This window comes from Plectropomus leopardus, chromosome 5 (assembly GCF_026936395.1).
Source record: "Plectropomus leopardus strain MGB_pleo_1.0 chromosome 5, ASM2693639v1, whole genome shotgun sequence".
NCBI classification, from domain to species: domain Eukaryota; kingdom Metazoa; phylum Chordata; class Actinopteri; order Perciformes; family Serranidae; genus Plectropomus; species Plectropomus leopardus.
In genome coordinates, this window is record NC_142180.1 from 25272089 (window position 1) to 25283482 (window position 11394).

Sequence of the window (11394 nt, forward strand, 5' to 3'; positions counted from 1 at the left end):
GGGCACACACGCATATCAAATTTCCATAAACAAACATTGAGCTTCCTGAGGCACTGTAGAGTCCTGCAAAGTTTTTGGGTGCAGTAGTGTGGAGCATGCAGCAGGCCTGTGAGCAGAATGAGATTTCCTCTTGTGTGTCACCATAGTGCTATTTAATGTCACATTTCAGCCTGGATAGTATTGCGGTTGGGATCTGTATAAACAAACCAGATGACAGGCTGTTCTTTTATAGTATTGCACTCGGGCAGTTGCTTCATTTGCCTTTTAAAGAGAGAGTGACATAAAATAGCTTGTGTTGATCACTAAAAACATGTCTTCGTGTCATTTAAACGAAAAAACAAACAAACAAGCACAAACAATGCAAAGTTCCTACTATTGGACGAATTCCCGAGTTGCTGTCATGAGCGCAAAACACAAACACACCGACAAGAAACTGCTGCCGCCTCAAAGATACGATCTTCATGCTATCAGAAATCCTGCTGACAACACTGAAGTGCAATTGCTTAATAAAAGGTGGATTATGCTGACGTATAGTTTTGTACTTAGTGTCCATAACTTACCAACCACAACGCACAGCACGTCCATCACCACGTACAACTTCTTCCTCAGCTCCGTCATCTTCTTTCCGTGAATTTACGCTAAACGCAATAACTACTTTTTAAATGAAGCAAACAAGTCCATCGGGCGCTCGCTCGCTTTGGAATAAAAGTACAGGCTATGCAAACAACCTGGTAACCTGCACTACGAGTTCTTCCGGGATCCTCTTTCCTACCTGTGCTGTCATTGACAGCAAAGGTGTGTTAACTTTCTTAAAACGACAGCGTGCGAAAAACTGAACAGATCCGAGGCGGCTCTGGAGTCTCGCGTCCCTTTGCGCGCATTACTGCTTTGGGTACAAAAGCAGAACTGGAGAGATCATCCGACTTCACAGCGCTGGAGGAGTACGGAGGATCCAGTTTAAACTTTTTTTTCACATATACACACGCACACACACGCGCGCACACACACCACGCCACTGCACTGGTCCCTCCTCCTGACTTCCTCTTCTGGCTCCTCTCTGGCTATCTGATCATCGCCGGGCTCGAAGTTTTTACGCACAGGCGTGGAAAGAGCAAGATATAAAATCTCTCAGCGGTTTGTTTGACTTTTCAGTCCCAGCTTTGCAAATCGACTTTTTTTATATCTTGTGAGCGGAGAGAACTCACACACTGTGAGGATCAGGGCAAGAGGAGGTGCCTGACATCAGTATAACTTGCTCTGTCAAGTCAGAAATACTCCCTAGGAATAAATAAAACGAGGGAATAAAGTATTATCCAGACACAAAATGACTGTTGGTACACCTGACCTCATTATCTATCTGTATTTAATCAAGAATAAACATACAGGGGATTTAAAAGCTCTACAATAAGGCTGTGGCTTTAATTGAGGACTAGATCTGTCCCCATTTCTGAAATCCTCCAACAGATGAGAACTACAGGAAAAAAATCCTATCATGATGTAAGATTTTAAAATTCAGGATTTAAGATTTATTTGCACAAAACAACAGAAATACAACAAAAGACAAGGTTGTGCACATGAGATTAAGAAACCCCCAGGGGGTAGAGTAATATTTTACTTTTTTTTTTTTAATTAATAAATGCTTTATGAAATTTGCATTTACCTGCTAAAACCAAGCAGCAACCTCCAAGACTAAAAAAATGAAACCTGCGCATTTGTGCCAAAAGCTGCAATGGATCGACTGGCCACTTGAGGCTGGCTCAAAAACAGAGCAAGTCCCCATGGAAACATGTTTACAGCCTGGAATAACATGGTATTGGTCTCTATAGCTAATTTAAACATTAATCTCACCTTGAACGTTCAACAGGGTTGAATTGTTATATAACTTGCCTGTTTACATTCATTAAGGCCCAAGTTACACATCTTAAGGGCAGGGTAGCCTGAGTGACAGGCTGTGTGAGTCATCACTACAGTCTGTGAGTCAGATCTAACCCCTGATCCTTCACAGCTCCACCCTCTCATTCATATATGGTCACTTATGGCTCCAAAAAAACCAAAGGTGAGGATGGGCGAAATGCTAATCTCGAGGCTTCAAATGTAGTACGAGTTGCAAGTCTTTTTTTGATTTTGTGAAGTCAAGTCTAGTCATCATATTAGTGACTCAAGTCTGACTCGAGCCCACATCTCTGCAAATACTTGAACTGCTCAGTTTAGCTGAGAACTTAACATTTTCCCTGCGATGCACTCTTCTTTCATATACAAGAGATTTATATTGAAGCTGACTAAAAAGCAAACAGGCTCTAAATAAGGTGCAAACATATTAGTCAACACCTCCATGTCACTGGGAGGTGAACTCCCACTGAGCACACTGGGTGGTTGATTAAAAAAATATAGAGGACAAAACTTCCAGCCTAACAAAAGCAGGGAGACTTTAATAAGTCCTGCTGGGACTGTAGCAGAATTTGCATGACTTAACACCAGCATGACTCCAAGCGACGCTGTTTTTTTTTTTTGTTGTTGTTTTTTTGCTTCAGGCAGTCAGAATGTTTCCCCACCAGCAGTCAATACCAGCCCACCACTTGCTGGCAACATCCAGCCATGTGTTGAGCGCTTTACAGTCATTTGTGTGTATTAACAGTTAACTCTGTTTGCATGACAAACACCACGTTTACCCCCAAGTCTATTAGTTCAGCTCCCTTGAGTTAAGTAGATAATCTTACATACACCAACTCTGGATTGCAGTTTTATTTGACTTTCTGCAGAACTGCAAATGGTAGAGTTAAATGCACTAAAATAGCATTCTGTTTGGCGCTGTGCAGCTGCCAGGTACAACCTGATAGTGGGCAAATGAAACATCAATAACTTGCAGAAGAATATCTGAGGGAGAAAAGGAGCAGCGTGGAGAGTTTGGAGTAAAAATACAAGGCATACACTTAAAACTGAGATTTCTCTGCCCTCTTCTGGTTGTTTCTAACAGTGACAAGTTCATTTTAGCAGGCGCTAACTCGACAGACTGACCTTCTGAAAAATTAACTCTTTGCCTTTCCCCCAAAATTCATCAAATATTCTGCAGGTAAGAGCTTCACAAATATGGTCTCGGTCTGTAAGAGAGTGCCTCTACATTTCATATTTGTTATTTTAGTCTTGAATTTATTAGTTATACTAATGTTTTGTTCCCTCTCTACCTTCATCAAGACTATATTAGAGTCTTAAAATTCTCCTGTTGAAGGTCCAGAGGGACTGAAACATTAGTGTGATCAATAAATTGCAGGATGCAAATAAAATAAAATGCAGGATCTTCTTTTCAAGACTCAGGTGATACTTTCCAACACACCTGCATCTGAGATAGTTTGAAGTGCAAATATCTCCCCTTAAACATATTTGTTATTTTAGCCACCATATTTGGCTTTATGAAATAACATAAAACAATCTTTCAGTAGATGGCTTGTGGAGTAGTCAGTTCAGTGTGTGTATGTGTGTTCAGTGAGTGCACACTAATGTTTAATCCTGAATTTGCTAATGGACAAGACGAGAATGGTCTGTGGTTCATACATTTGAAAATGCTACATCAGTGCTGGTTAATATGTGAATGGGTGCTGACTATTGTAGTTATAAACGTATTTAGAAAAGAACATCACTTTTGATTCTGCACTTACGACATTTTCATAAACTAATACCAATTTTCCAATTGATATGCATCAATTCTTAATGTATTTAAAGTTCCAGTGTGAAGGATTCAGCGGCATTTAGTGGTGAGGCTGCAGAGCTGAAACTTCTCCCGTGTGCCAAGTGTGCAGAGAGCTACAGTGGCTGATGCAAAAATAGTTCTATCGAGAACCAACGTTTGATTTGTCTCTTCTGAGCTACTGTAGAACAACGTGCTGGGCTCAGTGGAAGAGGAGCCGCTCTGTATGTAGATATAAACGGCTCATTCTGAGATAACGAAAACACAATTCTTATTTTCAGGTGATTATAAACTAATAAAAATATGAATATTATATACTATTTCTGACAATAAATGCTCATTAATCCTACACACTGGATCTTAAATTTGAACATATTTTCCAAAAAATTAGAGCGAACTGGTGTGTCAACCAGAATTTCATTGGTAGCTCTTTCAGCAGCATGATTCATTTCACCTTTTCAATGTCAGGAAAACGTCTATAATGTGTTACTGTATTACTAAAAAAGAGCAATTCATTTCATTTCAAAAAGCAAATCAGTAATAAAAAACATCATGTTTTCCTTTCAGGATTTACCTATTTCTGTTGTCATGGCCAGAAAACATAAAAGGAACTATCCTGTCACAGAAAATACTGGGTTGCAGAAGCGTTATTACTATGAAATTGCCTGAATTTTCGAAAACTGTCGAGAAATTGTTGCTCTGTGACAACTACATAGAAATTCAAATTACACTGGAGGTATTACTTATGTTTGTGGGTAAATTGTGGACAAAGAGTTCTGCATTTTAAGATACAATGAAAACAACAAATGGTTCACAAAGATTCCCTGCATTCTCTTCTCCAACTATTCATGCTCATCTGTACATTTGTGTTTAATCCATACATTTTAACAAAGGAAAAACACTGAGTTTCAACAGCCGTCTATAACAACGTTCATTAGTTAGTTTAGATGTCGATGATCGTGTCAGACAGAGATCCAGGCGGTCAGACTGCAGAGTGCTGGGTCAGGAACTGGAAGCCCAGTTCAAAAATAATAATAATAATAATAATCTGGGTCAGAATGATCTGGATTTGGAAATGCTCTCCATGATCAGCTAATCCATCTTACTTAACACCAGTTCTTCAAAACAACGATGGATCACACTGATCCAAATACAAACGTTTCAAGATTACCACATTCAAATGACCGGTGCTCTAAATGAGACTAAATATCACAACGCAGGCTAAACAACAGCCACTGTGAGGTCCCTGTGTGTGTTTATTTGAAGAGACTGAAAAACACTTATGCAACTGTTGGAAATGACTTTTGACTGTGTTACTGTAATTTTTATAAAGTGATTAATAAAAGTTAACATTGAATAACTTTTGTTTGTTATTGATAGCTATTTGGGGGATAATTTTATGGGAACAAAATCCTTTTTTTTTTTACTTTATTGAATTGAAAGGCTTAATAAGTAACTCCCTGTCTATTTCATCTACTTTATCACTAACACAGTTAAATAAATCAAGTGCAAAATATAAATACATGTGTATATATTTTACAAAAGTTTTGTTAAATTTTGTTCCTGAAATCCACCCTTTTGCTGTGATCAGGATAATCCCGTTTTTGGATGAAAGGTGTCTCAATCCTACTTAGAAGTTTCTAACAACATATACTGGAGGTTTGATCCAGATCAAACCCAAAACTTTGAACAACCCATTTTCAAGATTTGATCCGATCAGATTATTCCAGATTACTTATAAACAACTGGACCTAGATTTTCGGCTTCATCCTAGAAAACAAGAGAGAGGGCGGTATGGATATTTTTAATTTTGATCGGCAGGTCAATTATTGCATTGTGACAAAAAAAAGTTTCCACACTTCTTATTGCTAATCTGTGGAACAAATGACCCTCACACTGATAAACTGGAGCCTGTTAGATATTTTCAGTGCAAATGACTTGATTCAGCATTTAAAAACAACAGCGTTATTAATGTTCCCCAGTGATAGTTACTAGTCGCACTTACAGCCCTGTGTTGTTTTATAGGTAACTAAAATGCAAATAAAGAACATTTCTCCTGATGAGAGACGATACAGATTTACATTCTCAGTCCAGCATTCACTGGGGAGAAAACACAGCTTCTATTTTCTGCTCATAATTTGCACTTTTATTAAAATGAAAAGGAAAAAATATCATCCTTGTCATGTAGTACTTCTGCCTTGTACGAAATGCATACTATCTGTTTTCTTCTAACAGATTGCACAATAGTAAAAACACATTAACTTTATTTAGCTGTTCTCCCAGAGGCGTCTCACGTGGCCACTTTGCACTTTTTTATTCTCCTAAAACAAATAGCTGGCGTAATTAGCAGTGTAGCTTCTACTCAGACAGTGAAATGTGTCCTGGAGAGCAGGAGGCCAGATGAGATAGAGAGACAGTTGCAATCACATGACATGAGCGCTTTTTAGTGCACTCCACATGCACTCATTATTCTCTTATATTACCTTTAGATATCAAAAACACTAAATGAACCTGAAAATGCTATTCAGACAAAACTAGCCTCTCTCATTGTCTGCTGTCTCTCTGTTTGGTTCCATGAACCAGCTGGGAACACTTTTTATATACCATTATTGCTAATATGGAATTAAACAGGTGGATTATCTCACCTTTGCAGCAATGCTGACGAGCAAAACAAGGATCAGCAACAAACACGACAGATGAGTTTATGAACATAAATGAGGCACGTTCATCACGTCACTGAAAAAATCACTTTCTACTCAAAGAGTCCATATGAGCTAAACTGTTGGTTCTTACCTACAGTAACCTGCACAGGTAGACTCACCATGTGAGCGGTTATGAAGATCTGATAGACTCCAGGTGATCGATAGCGCAGCTTCCTGCCAAACATTTCATGCACTTCACCTGCACCAAAACACAGTGCATTACAAAAAAATCTCAGAGTTTTCTTATCTGGTGTGTACTGTAATTTGTAAGAAAAAATAGCAAAGATTAGGGTTGCAAATCATAGATACTTTCCTTAAATGATAATTGGTTGAATTAACTCAATTAATCATCCTCATCACTATCAATTAAAAACTTTAATTAAATTAAAACTTTGCTTATGTAAAACAATAACAAATGTGCTTTTCCCTCAATCAAAAATCACAGCAACATATTTTCATATACTTTGACAGCACTGCATCAATTAATCGATTGAATATAACATGTTCGACTGAAATCTTAATGACCGATTATTTGTTCATTAATCGCTAAAATCCCCAACAAAGACACAAAGGCAATATATTATTTTCATGTGTAATTGAAACATGACGAACATTTAAATATTTTCACGTCACTCTAAATAAATTTAATAAATATTTTTGTGCATTTTGTGTTGCTGAGTATTATTTTCTGTGGGCTGTGTACTCTGTGTGAGGCACATCATACGGTGCAGTGTAACTATCTGCCTTTGTGTTGCGCTTTATTCACCTGTTGAATTGTTCTCCATCTAACAGTAGAGGGCATATTTGGTGATGAAGCTGTGCTGCTCCTCAAAAAGTGGAGCATCCCACATGAGGGTTGCACGGTTGCTCAGTTCCTTCACTTGCAGGCTGGGACCAGCAGAGGGCACCAGAGAGCCGGGCAGAGGAGAGGGGGAGACGGGTGATGAGCTGACAGGAGCTGAGTGAAAAGAGTGAAAAATGATCTCTGAAACTGTTATACACCTTTTTTTTTGGCATTGTTCTCACACCAAGAAATTCTAAAATGACATTTGCATATTCATCATGGATCATATCTTTAAAGACTTTACATTATTTGGGGAAAATGTGATGTATGGATTTCTCAATTACCCAAGAAAAGACAAAAGAATTTTTTAGAATAAAATATTAATTTGGTAATGATTTTAGCAAAGTTCTTCATACATAAATGTAACTTTAGCAATTAAAAAAACGAATATTTGACTAACAAAAGTAAATGGAGACACTTGATATTTGTATTTCTTATAATATTTAACTTTAATGTTATATACCCCTGGCTTTTTGTTATTGTTTTGTTTGTATACGTTAAATTGTATACTGGATTTCTGTTACACTCTGTTGTGTAAATGACGAATGAGAAAAGGATGTGCTGCAACACATGAAGTAACCAGAGTCAGATAGCTTCATTGTTACATGAACCACTGACTCAAACTTAATACCAAAAAATGTCAGTACACTGGACACACAGGACACACCTCTTCATATTGGGTTTTAGTGTCTATTCTTTTTATTTATTTATTTATTTTTTAACACACGTATCCTGAATGACTCACAGTAACCTTTGAGAAAGTTTGGAGAATGGTGGGAAATGGACTCCTTCCCGTAGACACATTGTTGAGTACACAACAGTATTTTTGGCAGCACTTCAAACCAATATTAAATTGAATTGCTGGGTGACTGATTTGTTTATTTGGGTCAAAAGAATGAAATACTGGATACTATACTTGGGCATGCAGCAGCTCCACTGTTGTTTTCAAGGAGAAACTTGTAAACAACCGATTCTCAGAGTTTGGGAATCCTGCGGGGAAACTTTGGGAAGTGAGCACTGAAGACTTTCATCTCAGCTTTTAGTGCACTGCCCTTGGGCAAGTCTCCAGAATGCTGTTATTGCCAATAGTGGAAGAGTTGTGGAGAGAAACATCAATGTGATGTCGGGAGGTCAAAAAAAACTGAGCACATGATCATCTCTGCAGGTAGTTTTTGCTAAATATACATTAGCTCACTGCACATGCAGTCATTTTAAAAAGAGATGCTGACGATAAATATCTTTACAACTTATGAATGTTTTAATATTCTTTTAGCAGTAATGATTCACTGAGTGCAGCCACATAAGTGTGAAGATGTTTATTTCACTGTTGAATGCGTCTCGGGTATAATTAGACCTAACAGTTACCAAAAACCTTTTTCATCCATACACAGTCGTCATATTTCACATTTTAGTGAGGTAAAAAAGAAGTGACAGTAAGTCATCTGTTTTGATCAACTGTTTAAAGGCTTTAATTTCAAACAAACTTAAAAGAATTGTGCGCCACCAGAAAAATATCTCCCGAAGAATCCTGTTGTTAAATTTCAATGTCTGAGATGGCTGAAGAATCAGACTCTACCTTTCAATACGCACATTACTCACATATATATATACACTGTATATATATCACATATATACTCACATTTACTTTCAGTTTGTCAAACAAAAGGACAAGGACAGAACATGTCATATGCAGTCCATGTATAGGGAAGTCAAGAAAAAACTCTACAGCAAGAAATATGCAAGATAATAACATTTTAAAAATGTCAACCTACCTCATAACTAAGCAGATTTTGGCCCTTTGTCTGCCATCCCCGTGTTTATTTAAAAAAAGCCCTAGGCTATTTTACTGGTCTCTATAATCATACAATTGTGGTTGGTTTGGTTAGCTGGTTAACTCCAAGCAATTTATTCTAAGAAAAACTTATATTAAGTTAAACTGTGATAGTTGAGCAAATTGGCTTGATTTCTTAAAAAAATAAAACACAGGAAGATACAAGTTACTCCTTACAAGACAATAACTTGTCTTGTAGTAGTAAAAAAAATTAAAGAAAATAATGTTGTTGTTTTTTAAGTTTGTGTGGATATAAAACAAGACCCCCCAAAAACCTACAAAATAATAAATAAATATATAGATCAAGTTGTTTATAATAATTATAATGATAATAATTACAGATACAGTTTTCTGAACACTTTTCCCTTTTTCAAAATCTCCTAATAATTTCTCTTTCTCTCTTTCTGTCTTTTAAAACTAACTTTCAGTTCATCTTCCTTTCCTAATTTCTTGTAATTTGTAGGACATGTTACCACATTACTCACTGCCTTTAAGCCATATTTTCATAAGAACCCAAACCAATTTGCTCAGGTTTCAAATGTTTAAATGCACGTGAAAGGCGTCTGAATGCATTATTAAAAAAAACGGATGTAATTGCCAAGTTTCAAAGGGTTAAATGCGTTGTATCTTTTAGGCCTCTGTTATTTTTATCTACAGATCCATTCAAATTACAGCACACTACTTTTAATCATCACACATGTAGGCTACAAAGTTGTACTTTCTTAAATCTTTCTATCATTAAGAGTTTTTCTTAAAAATAAAATGCATTCAAACGGTAGCTGAAGTTGTTAAAATTGTGCAGGGTAAATGACACAACCCTCAGCCAAAATTTAAGAATTTGGCAAAACTAATCGTAGAGGTTGTGACATTTTTACCTTGAAATACTGCTGGAAGTTTCTTTCGGTGGTCCGCGTGCACTCCCGTCAGGTGCAATGGGTGACAAACCGCCAAAGTGTCTAAACTTTCACAGACATTTCTCAAACTAATTCACTTGAATTACTTCTCTGTCGTCCATCAATGTTCAGTCGTCGTTTGAACAAGAGGTTGCTTCCGTGAGAGGCTCCGCCGTGACAGCGCCGCCTTCTGGGGTTTGTTCAAAATGACGGATGCTGCAGAACTTAGCGGATGGAGTCCCAGAAGTGCCAAAAACCACTCAAAGTATCTCTGAATACAAAAAAGCATGAAAATTATTCATACTTTCAGTGTAATTTTTTTTTTATTGTTTCTTATTTTATGTTGTTTTAATGTGTCTTGTAAAGCCTTGGAGCATTATCATTAGAGATTAAAAAATCTCCATTAGTCATTTCTCATTTTCAAAACTCAATTTTCCTTCCAAAATTTCTTGCTGCTTACAAAAAGATATGTGTCTACGCGTGTGTCGAAGGTGAGTATTGGTCCAGGATAAGTGTTTAACATCAAGGGGAACACAGACCAGCTTAATTACAGGAGTGTGTCGCCACATAAGACCTATATTAATTTTAATAATGGTCCACAAACATGGTATTCACAAACAAATTTTTAAAAAACAAACAATTGATTTAAATAGATTTGCAAGCATTACTGCTGGGAAAGATCAATTTATGCATGGGCAACTGAGGCACAGACATGTTTTCTTAATCTCACTTCCCCAAATTTAGCAATTAAATTAAATGCCAAGATTCCAAAATTTCTATTTGTAAACAATAGTTTCCCCTTTTTTATGACACTGTTAATCTCACAAACAAGTGCAGGTGTTGTATCAGTTTTCACAGTACTTAATAAAAAGGTAAGGGATTTTTATATTTAACTCATGCTTTTTTTTTTTTTTTTTTTTTTACAAAATACAATAATTATAAAAAAAATAACAGAAGCAATGTGTAAAACTGCTGAAAAATATAAGGAAAAAATTAATAAAAGGCCATATTTAGTGTCTTTTTCTCTTCCTGACTTTGAAAGAAGAATGTGGGATTTCCCTTGACCTGCTTTGGGTGTGACCAAAACATAATGACACGCGAAGAAATATGTACGTAAAGTAGGTGCACAAATCAACATGATTTTGTGAAATTACTAAAAATGAATGAAATAGCTCCAAATAAGAGGCATCTTACTGATCATCAATATATTCTGGCGTTACATCATTTTAAATTATCAATTCACTGCAATTTTGTGACTATATGCTTTGTCTATATAATATCTACACTGTGTCATGGTTAAGTCTTCATGATTCTAGCTTCTTTTTTACAGACTACATGAACCAAATCTCTGGAAGATTCTTCAAAGATATGAAACTGTAAGTTTAGACAATATAATCATAACTGTACTGAATTATTTGAGTACTGTTCGATGACAGAAATGC

At 36.6% G+C, this 11394-nt stretch overlaps 1 protein-coding gene across 2 annotated transcripts in view; it reads right to left on the reverse strand.

Moving 5' to 3' along the window:
- The window catches only part of plpp2b (phospholipid phosphatase 2b), a 34904-nt gene extending 24797 nt beyond the window's left edge, over positions 1 to 10107 (reverse strand). Inside the window, exons 1-3 of one of the 2 annotated variants that reach the window (XM_088077796.1) lie at positions 9935 to 10107; positions 7151 to 7342; positions 6504 to 6583 (exon numbers count right to left, since the gene is read on the reverse strand). Coding sequence is in view for 1 of the 2 variants with exons in the window: in XM_042481412.2 (XP_042337346.1) it covers positions 561 to 618 (58 nt within the window). In the remaining variant the exon portion in view is untranslated. Of the gene's footprint in view, positions 1 to 560; positions 1006 to 6503; positions 6584 to 7150; positions 7343 to 9934 lie in introns of those variants that run through there. The other variant, XM_042481412.2, reaches the window with a different exon arrangement.
- Between the last annotated feature and the right edge of the window lie 1287 nt (positions 10108 to 11394).